Genomic DNA, 15,071 nt, shown 5'->3' with positions numbered 1-15,071 from the left:
AAACTTGAAGTCATCCAAATCTCTGCTGCCCACATCCTGACTTGCACTAAGTCCTCACCTTGTGTTTTCTGATCTACAATGGCTCCTAGTCCAGCAATGCCTTGATTTTAAAATTCCCACCCTTGGTTTTAAATCCCTCTATAATGTCCTTTTCCTTATCATGATATTATCCTCCAGCCCTACAAGACCCTGTGCTCCTCCAATTCTGGCCACTTGTGCTTCCCAAATTTTAATTGTTCCTTCGTTGTTGGAGCCAACGAGGGAGCGAGCTATCTTGGATCTGGTGTTATGTAATGAGGCGGGTAGAATTAGGGACCTTGTGGTGAAGGATCCTCTTGGGGAGAGTGATCATTGTATGGTGGAGTTTCTGGTGCAGATGGAGGAGGAGAAAGTGGGTTCCCGGACACGCGTCCTTTGTTTGAATAGAGGGGAGTACGGTAGGATGAGAGAAGAATTGGTGAATGTGGACTGGGGGAGCGCGTTGGAGGGAGGGTCTGTTGAGGAGCAGTGGAGGATCTTTAAGGAGATCTTTCTTGGTGCTCAGCGGAAATTTATTCCGATGGTCAAAAAGGATAGTAGGAGGAGAGGTAATAAGCCGTGGATAACGAAGGAGGTGAAGGAAAGTGTTAAATTAAAAGCAGAGGAATTTAGAGTAGCTAAGAGTAGTGGGCGAGAAGAGGATTGGGAGAGGTTTAAATGTCAACAAAGATTGACAAAGAAGTTGATAAAGAAGGGTAGGAGAAACTATGAAGCTGGGCTAGCGCTTAATATAAAAAAGGATAGCAAGAGTTTTTATAAATATATAAAAAGGAAGAGGCTGGCTAGGGTGAATGTTGGTCCTTTAGAGGATGAGAAAGGGGACCTAGTGGTAGGGGATGGGAATATGGCTAAGGTATTGAATAACTTTTTTGTGTCTGTCTTCACAGAGGAGGACGTGAATAATTTGCCAGGTGTTAGCGATGGAAAGGTGGTAGGACTGGAGGGTCTTAATGACATTACTGTTACTAGAGAGGTGGTGCTCGACAGACTGGAGGGGCTGATTGTGGACAAGTCCCCAGGACCGGATGGAATGCATCTGAGGGTTATGAAAGAAATGGCGGAGGTGATAGTGGATGCCTTGGTGGTTATTTTCCAGACGTCGCTGGATTCCAGAGAAGTGCCGGATGATTGGAAAACGGCTAATGTTACACCGTTGTTTAAGAAGGGTGCCAGGCAAAAGGCGGGGAATTATAGGCCGGTTAGTTTAACGTCTGTGGTAGGTAAAATGTTAGAATCTGTCATTAAGGAGGAAATTGCGAGGCATCTTGAAGGGAATTGCTTGATAGAGCAGATGCAGCACGGTTTCATTAAAGGGAAGTCGTGTCTGACAAATTTACTGGAGTTCTATGAGGATGTGTCTAGGGCGGTGGATAGAGGAGAGCCGGTGGATGTGGTCTTTCTTGATTTTCAGAAGGCGTTTGACAAAGTACCTCACAAGAGGTTATTGCAGAAGGTCGAGGGACATGGAGTTGGGGGTAGGGTGTTAGCGTGGATAGAGGATTGGTTGTCAAATAGGAGGCAGAGAGTGGGGGTCAACGGGTGCTATTCGGATTGGCGGATGGTGACTAGTGGAGTGCCCCAGGGGTCGGTGCTGGGGCCTCAGCTTTTTACCATTTATATAGATGATCTGGAGGAGGGAACCGAGTGTAGGGTGTCGAAATTTGCTGATGACACCAAGATTGGGGGAATGGCAAATTGTGCGGAGGGTGTGGAGAGTCTGCAGAAGGATCTAGATAGGCTGGGCGAATGGGCCAGGAAATGGCAAATGGAATTTAATGTTGGCAAGTGTGAGGTGGTCCACTTTGGTAGGAAGAATGGTAGGAAGGACTATTACTTACGTGGCGAAAAACTGCAGCAGGCGACGGTGCAGAGGGACCTCGGGGTCCTTGTGCATGGGTCGCAAAAACCCAGCTTGCAGGTGCAGCAGGTGGTCAGGAAGGCGAATGGGATGCTGGCCTTCATAGCGAGGGGGATTGAATATAAAAGTAGGGAGGTCTTGCTGCAGCTGTATAGGGCATTGGTGAGGCCGCAGCTGGAGTACTGTGTGCAGTTTTGGGCGCCGCACCTGCGCAAAGATATTTTGGCCTTGGAGGGAGTGCAGAGGAGGTTTACTAGGCTGATACCGGAGTTGAGGAGGTTGAGCTATGAGGAGAGGCTGAATAAACTGGGCTTGTACTCGTTAGAGTTTAGAAGAATGAGGGGAGATCTCATTGAGACGTATAAGATGATGAATGGGATGGATAGGATAGAGGTGGAAAGACTCTTCCCGCTCAAAAAAGACAGTAGGACTAGGGGGCACAGCCTCAAGATAAAAGGGGGGCGGTTTAGAACGGAGTTGAGGAGGAACTTCTTCACTCAAAGGGTGGTGAATCTCTGGAATTCTCTGCCTGTTGAAGTGGCGGAGGCTGTCTCGCTAAATATTTTTAAGACGTGGGTTGATGGGTTTTTGATAAGAGAGGGGATTAAGGGTTATGGGGAGAGGGCGGGAATGTGGAACTGAGCAGCGACAGATCAGCCATGATCTTATTGAATGGTGGGGCACGCTCGAAGGGCTAGATGGCCTACTCCTGCTCCTATTTCTTATGTTCTTATGTTCTTATTAGTCATGTGTCATTCAGGCAATTAGGCCCATAGTTCTTTATAACACTTTCTGCCTTTCTACTTCTCTATTTTTTTTTCTTTCTAGGATGTTCCTTTAAACCTACCTCTTGGACCAATCACTCCTAATGTCTCCTCATGTAACTGGATGTTAAATTTTGTTTGATAAGTCTCTTGCAAAGTGCTTTGGGATGTTTTACTGTATTAAACGCCCAATGTAAATGCAAATCGTTGTTGTTGGTTACTCTTCAGTACCTGAATAAATCTAAATTTATATGGAATAATATGGGTGAGAAAATTTAATATCCTAGTTACATTATTTATATCATGTGCCCTGATGTTCAAAATGTTCAGCAGAATTTTTGTTTAGTGCTTACTATATGATAAAATTTTAAAAAGCAGGTTATTCTTACTGATGATTAGCAGATATAGCTATACGCTGATCCTGCAAAGATCGCATATCCAAAAATTAATGATGCATGTTGTCTCTTTCAGTTCTCCCCACCATCCAACATGGACCTCAAGTATTCAGTACCATTGAAGGAGTCCCAGTAAAGCTACCTTGCAAAGCACATGGTGTTCCCAAACCTTCTATAGTCTGGTCTAAGGTATTCCACTATTATGTAATTACGTTGACAGCTAACCTGTCTCCAAAAATTCTGGGAGAATAATTTCCAACCTTTTGGCCTAAAGTGGCTTGAAATGCCATCATCTGGAAGGTGGAGAAGGATAATAACATCTGCTGTTATCCTGTTTGCGTTTAGTCACATCTATCATGTCTGATTGGTGTGCCAATATTGTAATTAGTCTTTCCCCATTGCTGCACTAATTATGTCATTATTTATTCCATACAACTAAATTTAAGCTGACCTATCATGTCCACCAAATTTGCCACGCATCAGCACTAATCGATCTCCATTACAGTGGGGGGAATCCTACCAAAAAAATGGAAGTGTGTTGTTTCTGGCAAGAAAACTGGTATGTTTGTCTACAGAAAAACAGTGGTTTTCTCTCCAGATATTTCCACACTGTGCCAAAATAAGTCAAGGGGGCTCTCAACGCTCAGGCAAAACCCAGCTGTACAGAGATCGGGATACCATCTTTAAAGGGTACCTCAATCAGAACCTGAGTAAATGTCCTCTCCAGCATAGTCTCAGGGACTCCCCTTCCCATCCTATAAAGTTGGCACTCTATAGTCCCGTTTCACATCAATCTGTGATAATATCCTTATCAAAATATTCCCAAATGAAACACCAACTATCTGGAGTAAAATGTTAGCAAGAGGTTTGGGGAATATAATCATGTTGCATATTTCCCCATAGCCTTATAAAAAGTATACAGCAGACTTCTCTCTTAACATTCATGAAAGTAGTTCACGTTTTGGCTGACTTCAGTCACACGTAGGCTGAACCATCTTAACATGGTTTTTTTTCATTAAATGTCTTGTAATGTAATATTTCCTTAGGATTAATAATATTAAAATACCTTGTGTTTTTTATATATATATATATGTGTACCAAATGAAAATCTTAATTGCCACGCCTACTTTGCAAGGCTAAAAAGTGACATTAATATAGTGACTATTATCCTCACTGAACAAAAATTGTATTTCTACCAATTATTCACCACTTTAATGCTATGGAGATTTTAATTTGAGAGCTCATTTGTAGAGAGTTGCAACTTCATGTATATCTATGTGATAGATATAATATGGATAGAAGAATAATTGATAACAAATGGGAAAATAAACCTCAGATGTCCGAGATCACTGCGTATCTATTGGAAGAACTGAAACAAAGCTTGCTGATAATCAGTGTGAATTGAAGCCTCACACTATAAATGCTCTTTAAATCATCCCTTTGTACTTAAAGGGTACAAAACATGAACTGCAAAAGGTATTGGAAGTTGCCAGGGTTTTTGGAACTAAAACCTACCAGAAGTCACTTTTTCAAAAATAAAGATAATTGGTTATAAGAAAATGAACTGAACGTTCCCGGGACATTAACATTTTTAATTATATTGGTTCCAATTTTTTTAATCAACAGCAATGTGTTATTATGTTTTATACTCTGACTGCAAAATTTGGTGTCCTTAATTTTGGCCCAAAATGTTGTCCATGGAATGTACATGCAGTTCTGGGGCTATATGTGCTGAATGCAATTTTAGTGTTTTTTTAATTAATTCATAAGGATATAATATAAGAACTAAGGGTAGGGAATTCAGCCTCTAGAACCTGCTCCACCATTCAGTATGATCAAGGCTGATCTTATCTCGGCCTCACCTCCACCTTTCTGCCTGCTCCTCATAACCCTTCATCTCACTATTGATTAAAAACCTATCCACCTCCTGAAATTTGTTTAATGTTCTGGAATCTGCTGCAGTCAGGTAGAGAATTCTACAAATTTATGACACTTGCATGAAGTAATTCCTCCTGGTGTGTTTTAAATTTACCATCTCTTAGCCTAAAACTATGGTCTCTCATTCTAGAATGTCCAGCAAGGGGAAACAGCTGCTCTACATCTACCCTATCAATCCTCTTTAGTATCTTATATACCTCAATTAGATTTCCTCTCATTCTTCTAAACTCCAATGAGTATAGGCCTAAACTGCTCAGTCTCTCTTTATAAGCCTTCACCCCTGGAATCAATCTAGTGCACTTTCTTTGATCCATCGCTAATGCATTTATATCAGCCCTCAAGTACGGGAACCAAAATTGTGCACAGTGCTCCAGATACAGTCTCACTGGTGTCCTATACAGCCACAACAGCACTTTCCTACTTTTATACTTTATTCCAAAAGGAATGAATTCAATTTGCCTTCCTTATTACCTGCTGCTCTTGCATACTAATTTTCTGTGATTCATGCATGAAAATACCCAGCTCTCTCTGCACAAAGCATTTTGAAATTCCCTCCATTTAGAGAATAAGTTGCCTATTCATTTGACCAAAATGGATAACCTTACACTTAATCCACATTAAATTCCATTGGCCAAATTTTGGCCCACTCACCTAACCTGTCTGTATTCATTTGTAAGTTTCTTATTTCCTTATTGCAACTTGATTTCCTACCTATTTTAGTGTCATGTGCAAATTTAGCTACAATTCTATCCCCGCATCCTCATCATTAATATAGAGTGTAAATAGTTGGGGCCCAAGGACTGAACCCTGTGGCATACCATGAGCTTGCCAACCAGAAAAAGACTAATTTACCCCCACACTCTGTTTTGTGTTGGATAGCCAATCCTCTATCCAAGCCCCTGATCCTGTGGGATCCTACCTTGTGTATTAACCTTTATTTGTAGCATCTTATTAAATGCCTTCAGGAAGTCCAGATATACTATATCTAGAGGACCCCCATTATCCACTTTGTTTGTTACATCTTTGTAGAACTCTAGCAAATTAGTTAAACATGGTTTACCCTTGATAAAACCATGCTAACTCTGATGGATTAGGGTTTGACGTTCCAAATGTCTCATCAATACTTCCTTAATAATGGATTCTAACAATTTCCCAAGTGTTAAATTAATTGGTCTTTAGTTTTCTAATTTCTGCCTTTCTCCTTTTTAGAACAGGGGCATTACATTAGCCTTTTTCCAATCCACTGGAACTTTTACAGAATCCAGGAAATCTTGGAATATTATGACCGGTGCCTCCACCATCTCTACTGCTACTTCCTTTAAGACCCTAGGATGTAAGCCATCAGGCCCTGGGGACATGTCTGGCTTTAATCCCAATAATTTGCTCAGTACCTTTTCCCTAGTGATGGTGATTGTTTTAGTTTCTCTTTTTCAACAGCTTCTGCATTATCTGTTACTATTGGAATTGTTCTAGTATCCTCCACTGTGAAAACCAAGGTAAAATATTGATTTAGTGTCTCTGCGTTCCCCATTATTAACTCCCTAGTCTCGTCCTCCAAAGGATCAACATAGACTTTAGCTACTCTCTTCCTTTGTATATACTTACAGAAAATTTTGCTATCTTCTTTTATATTTTGGGCTAGATTTTTTCATAATTTACCTTTGCACTTTTTTATGGTGGAGCAGACTCAAAGGGCCAAATAGCCTCTAGCTTGAATTTCTTATGTCCCCACTAACCAATTAGTCATTTCTGTGCAATCAGGGTGATTTGGTGACTGCTACAAGTTCAGAAATCAAGATTCGTGTTCCTTGCGCATTAAGCAGTTGGTTTTTGCTTGAGGAAATCACAGGTTTTGGAATTGAACACATTTATTGGTTGAAATTTGCTTTCAAAAAGTTAGAGTGGAAACAAATATATATCCTCAAGTGTATTGTGCTATTTTACAGAAGCTGTGAAGAAATCCTTAGGTCCTGTCTCATTCACCCACTTGGACTACAATGCTAACTAAATGCATATATCAAAAAAATGCACAAAGTCTTCACACCTGAATAAAATTAACAAAAATTATACAAAAGCATATATATTTGAATTAAATCACATTAATTATGGTAAATGATGTATAAGATATTGATCTCAATAACAGTGACCAAAATACATACTGAATGATATGTATTTGGATAAGTTTTATGAATTCCTGAAATATCTTGCAATTTCTTGTCATGCTTTAAACTGATTTGACGTAAGTTCTTGTCACAAAGATTTGATGAATTCGCTAAGGTATGTTCTGTAAATTGTAGGACTTTCTACAAATAATTTTAAAGTCAAAATGAAGTTGGTCAACAAGTTTAATTGCACACATGACCAATGACCACTCTGTAGAGTTTTTAGTAATGTGAGATATTTCCAAGTAATGGTTATGAATTGTCCATATTGTTGAGAACAAGCAAGTTAATCCTCTTGGCAAATGATTTTTTTTGCAGAATGGTGAACTCATTAGTCAACGTATGGGGAAGATCAGCACAGATTCAAATGGTAGTTTATTAATAACTGCGCCAACTGGTGAAGAAACTGGGGAATTTGTGTGTACAGCAACAAATGCAGCTGGCTATGCCTCACGCAAAGTTCAACTAACAGTTTATGGTATGAGTTCATGTTTAATCTTAATTTAGTACAAGACAAAAATATAATTGTTTATAGACCCCACTCTGGCTGGAAGAATGTGTGGTCAAGACTCTTAATAATAAGATAAAAATTCAGCAATCAAATGGACAGGGTCGGTATTTTCATTCATTAACATCTTCACCATGTTAAAGATATTATTATGTTGCATGTGCAGCAACAAATGCAATAAGTGTGAGGTATCAACGAGGAGGCTGCTTGAATCACAAAGGTGATTTATTTAACAGACACAAAGTAAAACTATATACAGGCACAACATGTCTTCATCCTTGACTCCTAGGCTCACACTAAGGATCCCTGGCCCACCTGCTTTCTCCCCATTGGCTGAGGTTCTCGTGCTTCCATGCAATAGGCCGCAGGTGGGCCACATAACTTGCAAATAATCACCCCTTAAAGGGGCCAGACTACCACATTGACAATGGTAATTTTAATCCCACGTTTTAAATTAGCAGGAATGCTGGTAAAATATCAATATAAGTGATTCTTATGCCCCTAAAATCAAGACAAAAGTAGAGCTCTGTTTAAAAAAAAAATTGGATCTTTTACTATGCCATACCAAACCAATCACTCATCGCTAAAGATTGAGGTCCCACTTATCATTTGACATGTGGTAACTTTACCTTTCTTCCCAATGATTTCAGAATAATCATCATTCGGAAATTGTTGGAGAATTTGCAAAGCAACCAGAGTAGAATCCTCATAAACATGTGAACAACTTTATACTGATACTCCTTACGATTCAGAATCATACTTAATGCTAAAACGTGTTTGAATTTAGAGTCATAGAGGTTTACAGCATAGAACAGGTCCTTCAGCCCAACTTGTCCTTGCTGCCCCTTTTTTAACAATGCTAAACTAGTCCCAATTGCCCATGTTTGGTCCGTATCCCTCTACAGCCATCTTACCCAAGTAACTGTCTAAATGCTTTTTAAAAGACAAAATTGTACCTACCTCTACTATTATCTCTAGCAACTTGTTCCATACACTCGACACCCTCTATGCAAAAAAATTGCCTCTCTGGACCCTTTTGTATCCCCTTTTATTTAACTAGCAATTTGAAAGAAGTAAAATAAACAGCACAGAAGTTTCAATTTAGGGCCCAATTTTCATCTCTGAGGCAGGTCTAATCCCACACTATGATCCTGCCACAGTCCTCAGTCTTGATAAGTTTTCATTATGCTTTGTCTTTATTTGTTTCATGGTATCACTTGTAAGGTCAACATTTATTGCTCATTCCTGATTGCTCTTCAAAAGATAGTGATAAGCCATCTTCTTGAACCACTGCAGTCCATGTAGTGAAGGTGCACCTATAGTGCCACTGGAGAATTCGAGAATTCTAACCCTATGACAGTGAAAGTTCCAAGTCAGGCTGCTTTGTAACTTGGAAGGGAACTTGCAGGTGCTGGTGCATTGATGTGCTGGCTTCTCTTCTTCTTGACTATAGAAGTCATGGGTTTGGAAGATGCTGTTCAACAAGCCTTGGCATGTTGCTGCACTGTATCCTGTAAACAATGCATATTGTTGTCACTATCCATTAATTGTGGTGAAAGTGAATGTTTAAGGTGATGATCATCTTAAACGTTAGCATATGATGGAGTAATAATACAGCAGCTTGTCTTTCATCTTCAGCAAGTTTATTCTGCAACCTACTCAGCTGACACACAAACTCCTTATAGTTCCCTCACATCAGCTGCAGCTGTGCCCATTCATATTCTTTTGAAGGTTGAGCTAATAACCATCACCTGTCTTTAATAAAGCAATTAGCTTTACAATGTACTTGCCAAAGCATGCACTTGCTGACAAATTGACACATGAATGGCATGCTAATCAAGTGGGATGTTTTGTCTCGGATGAAGGTGAGCTTCTTAAATATTGTTGAAGCTGCCTTCTCCTGGCGGTAGATCCAAGGAGACCAGCATGTCACTTTACTGTTTAAACACTCCTCCCATTCTTTGTGCAGCTGTATTACAAATGGTTTCAGGTTACTCCTGCAAGGGTTGGAGGGGAGGGCAGTGGCAGAGAACAGAATGATGTGGTTTTCCCCTCCATGAGGAAGACCTGGAAACTGACCATTGTCAAGTAGTAAGATTTTAGAAGTGCTGAGAGGGTGACTCCATTTTAAGGTACCGTCTCACTCTCCTGCCTGCTTCAACAGGTTGAAACTCCTTACATGTTGGAGAACCTCCTATTGGATATCTAGCTTCTGGAGTCTATTTGATGTCTGTTATGTATTTGTATTAATGTTTATTAGCTTACTGAAGCTCTATTGTATGAATGTATTCATGTATTCACTGGAAGTGATTTCACAGGTCCCTAGTGCAGGAATCAGGCAGAAGAGAAGTAGCCATGAAAGAGAATACACGCCAGTAAATAAAGCTCCAATGTTTTAAACCCTCCATGCTACCTAGTGTCATTCTCCAATATGCACCTTCGAACTGTTCTTAATTGCATGGTGAGCAGTTGTCTGGCCATTAATTAGTCTATCAGTCAATATTTGCAGCAAAGTGTCACACCCATGCCATGTATTTGATTTGATTTATTGTCACATGTATTGGTATGCAGTGAAAATATAGTTTCTTGAGTGCTATACAGACAAAACATACCATTCAAAGAGAAGGAAAGGAGAGAGTGCACAATGTAGTGTTACAGTCATAGCTAGGATGTAGAGAAAGATCAACTTAGGATTAAAAGAGTTCAAATGAAGTTGTAGAAGTATAGAACAAAAGTAAGAGATCAAACATGCAGAATGGGACCTGGAAGCTATCCTAGTGTCAGGGTCCTGATCCCAGAACCACAATTGAGCCCTAGAACTCTCAAAGCTAGGCAGAGACAGAATATCATCTGTTTTGACTGAGGCATTTCCCGTAAGTCCTTCACACCTTACTCACGCCCCCTACTCCCTTTATTATTGGGACATCCTCAGCCTCTACCCTTACCTGTACCCTCTCCTTAACTTTAGGCCTCTTAATGTCACCTACCCTCGCACCCTCCCCCCCCCCCAATTAGTTTAAAGCCCTGTCTACAGTCCTCTTTACACGATTCGCCAGGACTCTGGTCCCAGCACGGTTCAGACCCACCCCATCCCACCCGAACAGGTCCCACCTACCCCAATACTGATGCCAATGCCCCATAAATTCAAACCCATTCCTCCCACACCAATCCCTGAGCCACCCATTCACTTCCTTAATCCTGTCAACCCTACGCCCGTCTGCACTCGGTTCAGGCAGTAGCTCAGAGATAACCACCTTGTTGGTTCTACTTTTTAATTCCATTCCCAGCTTTTCATACTCCCTCCCCAGATCCTCAGTTCGCATTTTGTCTACGTCGTTGGCACCCACATGTACCACAACGACCGGATTCTCACCCTCCCACTCCAGGATCCTCTGCAGCCCAGCTGCGACATCCCGTACCCGAGCACCAGGCAGACAACACACCCTTCTGTGCACTTTGTCATTGTGACGAAGGACAGTGTCAATACCCTTCACTCCACTATCCCCAATTACAACTACAATACCCTTCACTCCACTGTCCCCAATTACAACTCAGAAAGGACAGTAGGACTAGGGGGCACAGCCTCAAGATAAAGGGGGGGCGGTTTAGAACGGAGTTGAGGAAGAACTTCTTCACTCAAAGGGTGGTGAATCTCTGGAATTCTCTGCCCGTTGAAGTGGTGGAGGCTACCTCGCTAAATATTTTTAAGACGCGGGTTGATGGGTTTCTGATAAGAGAGGGGATTAAGGGTTATGGGGAGAGGGCGGGAATGTGGAACTGAGCCACTACAGATCAGCCATGATCTTATTGAATGGCGGGGCAGGCTCGAAGGGCCAGATGGCCTACTCCTGCTCCTATTTCTTATGTTCTTATGTTATGTTCTTATGAAGTCGCACTTTTTGGCTGCCAGAAAATAAGAGCTTTGTAAATCAAAACTCCATGGGAGGTAAGTAATCTAAATTCAGCATGCATAGGCTGAACATTTGAGACTAATGTACCTGACGTTCCAGGAAATACCAGGAAAACTGGTTCCCTTTTTGTTTAAAAAAAACTTGGCAGAAATCCAGGAATCCCTCAAAACATCCATTAAAGAGGGGAACTACTTAAGCAACCAATATAGCTCCTTATTGCAAAACTTCAGAAAACTATGACCAACATCTTTTTCCAATCCTGTCACATAAACCTCAACCAAGCACACAGTCCTTGGCATTACATGTAATTTTTAAAAAAAAATCATATATGGGATATGGATGTTGCTAGCCACGCTAACATTAATTGCCCATTTCTAGCTGCCCTTCAGTAGGTGGTGGTGAGTTGCCATGAACTTGTGCAGTCCATGTGGTGTAGAAATGAGAGGGATGGGAGGGAATTCCAAGATTTTGGGTAATGGATGACTGCCAAGCAGTAAAGAAGGATCAGGCAGATTGTGTAGGGGTCCCCTGAGTGCATGCTGCTCTCACAGGTGTTTGGTTCTATATGCTAGTGAGAGTGGTACTCTAGGGAGTACAGCCAGAGCCTGTTGTACAGGGGGCAATAGGAAGATTAGAAGAGCAAAAATGAGCAAGGAATCTATAGTTAGAGAGTAAGTATGCATTTTTGTGGCCACAGATGTGATTCCAGGATGGCATGCTACCTCCTTGGTGTCGCGGTCAAGAACATCATCTAGTGGCTGCGGAGAATTCTGAAGGGGGCGGGTTAACAATTAGATGTCATGGTCCTTATCAGTAGCAACATATAGAGAGAGGGATAAGATGCTGCCACAAGATTTCAGGGAACTAGTAAAGAGACTAGCAAGAAGAACCCCAAAAGTCATAATAACTGGGTTACACCTGGTGCTATGCACTAGTGGCTGTAGAACTAGGAGAATAGAGCATATGAATGTGAAGGTAAGAGATGTTTGCTTTATTCATTTGTGGGATGTGAGCTTTGCTGACTAGGCCAACATTTGTTATTCATCCCTAATAGCCATTGAGAAAGTGATGGGAGCTGCCTTCTTTAATCACTGCAATCCATGTGATGTAGGTACACCCAAAGTGCTGTTGCAGAGGGAGTTCCAGGGTTTTGATCCAGCAACAGTGAAGGAATGGTGATATATTTCCACGAGAGGATGATGTGCGGCTTGGAGGGGAACTCCCGCACTGTGGTGTTTCCAATTACTTGCTGCCTTTGTCCTTCTAGATGGTAAAGATTTGGAAGGTGCTGTCCAAGGAGCCTTTGTAAATTCCTGCAGTGTGTCTTGTAAGTGGTACACACTGATGTCACTGTACATCAGTGATGGAAGTAGTGAATGTTTGTGGATAGATTCCTAATCAAGCAGGATGCTCTGTCCTGGATAGTGTCAAGCTCCTTGAGTGTTGTGGGAGCTGCATTCATCCAGACAAGTGGAGAGTATTCCATCACACTTCTTGTCTGCCCCTTGTAGATGGTAGACAGGCTTAATAGAGTCAGGGTGTGAGTTGTTCACTGCAGTATTCCTTACCTCTAACTTCTCTTTGTACCTACTGTCCAACAATTCCAGTTCAGATTCTGGTCAATATTAACCTCCAAGATGTTAATAATAGGAGATTCTGTAATGCTAATGCCATTGAGTGTCAAGGGACAATAGTTAGATTTTCTCTTGTTGGACATGGTTATTGACTAGCATTCATGTTGTGTATTTTAAAAGAGAAGCTGCAGACACAAAGGTGTGAAACAAGTAAGAGCTTTCATTGGGGAAGGTGTTGCTCTTACAGACTCGTGGTTTAGACTGACTATAAGCCTGGGCCAACTGCTGCTGCTGTCATCAGTATGTCATGTGATAAAACTCTTAACACAACGTTTCCTTCCCCTTTACATCAGCAGGTCCTACAAGGAAATATGGTAAAACATTAACAATCACAATTTATATATTTACAAATTTACAAACACGGCATCAATAGGTAGAACGTGCAAAGGATGCTGATGTAGTTATAGATGAATGTCAGGTATCTGTGTTTTTGGTCTGGTGTTTTTGGTTGAACATGGATGTTATTCATTGTTGTCTCAACCAAAGTCAATGTAGGAGTTGTAGGATGATTTGGCTGCTTTTTTAGATCTTCCACTTCAGAAGCTATATCTTCTTCCTCTGCTCTACCTCCCAAATGTATTTCCTTTGCACTTCACTCCATTTGGAACTTTCATTCGTGCTGCTGAGTGTGGTACCCCCAGAATAGATTTTAGTTGGAGTAAAGTGGAGCTGGTTTTCTGTGGGTCTTGGAGTTCTTCGGCTTCCCTCCAGCGCAGTTTTCAGCCTCTTTAAGTCTTGCCTCAGGCTGTTGATCTGTTTTTTGTTTGCCAACTGCTGCCCCTCCAGGCTGCATACCTGGACCTCATTTACCTGAATCCCATTGCACAGCCTCTATGGTACCTTCTCTAGATTATGGAAAGTCTCCATCAGACCCTGCATCTCTCACCTTGGGGTTGCATTCTTGCTTCATTCACTCTCACATTTTAGGTTTTGTTTCTGTGCTGGCTCCTATTTTTGCCATTGTTTACAATCAACAAACTTTTTACTCTTGTTGACCACGGATGCATGACAGAAGTCAACAACATTTTTCCCATGTTGAATGTTCTTTCCAATGAACTGTAGTTTCCTATGGTAAGGCCTTGAACTGTGCCTCCATTTCTTATTCTTCTGTAGTTTGGAATTTACAAAGGGAGTACGTTAAATGCATTCCACTATTCTTGCTGTATTTTGACTTTCATTTTTGCCAAAGCATTCATATGCATCTTCTGTTGTTAGCTCTTCATCCTCTGTTCCTTGATCCTGAACTACATTTGTTGCAGTGTGCTGTTTTGGTCCTGCACTATCAGCCTGAGTCTTGGCCACAACTGCTTTTAGAGCTTTTTCAGCAACCGGTGTACCTACTGTTCCTTTAAGCATTTTTGGGCCTGCTTCAGACTCCAACATAAAGTTCACCTTGGCCCAGTTTAGCTTGATTCTCTCCAGTCAGGTTCTCCCCATTAAAGCTGAATAGTTACCTTTAACATCATGCAGGGACAAGTCTGCAGTCAGTCTATTCAGCTGAATATTTACATTGATATGGTCCCTCAGTGGAACCATTTCTCCAGTATAGGTTTAGTATTATCTTTGAAGGTTTCAAGGCAATATGTCATAGTTTTTCTTGGTATGTGATTTACGGTACCAATGGCACAGTGGCTCCACCTCCATTCTTACTGGTTGTCCATCCAGTAAAGATGTGTCCCAGTAATAGTTGGTTGCAGCAGCAACTGCCAGTATGTGCAATGACAGTTTCTCACCTGACTGTGAGTCTGGTCTTTTATCATGCCCTTTTTGTATCATGTGGACGCTCTTCCCTCTATTTGGTTTTTCACTTGGTGCATTTGGATCATGCTTTCTATAATTCTTTTGGAACCTTGTTTCATTCG

The 15,071-nt window shown here is 41.3% G+C and overlaps 1 protein-coding gene across 1 annotated transcript in view; it reads left to right on the top strand.

Moving 5' to 3' along the window:
• Positions 1-15,071, top strand: part of hmcn1 (hemicentin 1) — a 543,993-nt gene that overhangs the window by 235,710 nt on the left and 293,212 nt on the right. Inside the window, exons 20-21 of the mRNA XM_080195726.1 lie at positions 3,133-3,245; positions 7,475-7,634. Coding sequence (XP_080051852.1) covers positions 3,133-3,245; positions 7,475-7,634 — 273 coding nt within the window. The remainder of the gene's footprint in view (positions 1-3,132; positions 3,246-7,474; positions 7,635-15,071) is intronic.

The sequence above is a fragment of the Carcharhinus amblyrhynchos genome, chromosome 9 (assembly GCF_965287045.1).
Source record: "Carcharhinus amblyrhynchos chromosome 9, sCarAmb.v2.hapA, whole genome shotgun sequence".
Lineage (NCBI taxonomy): Eukaryota > Metazoa > Chordata > Chondrichthyes > Carcharhiniformes > Carcharhinidae > Carcharhinus > Carcharhinus amblyrhynchos.
Note: the sequence above shows the minus strand (reverse complement) of the source record. Positions and strands in the feature narration are given on the sequence as shown.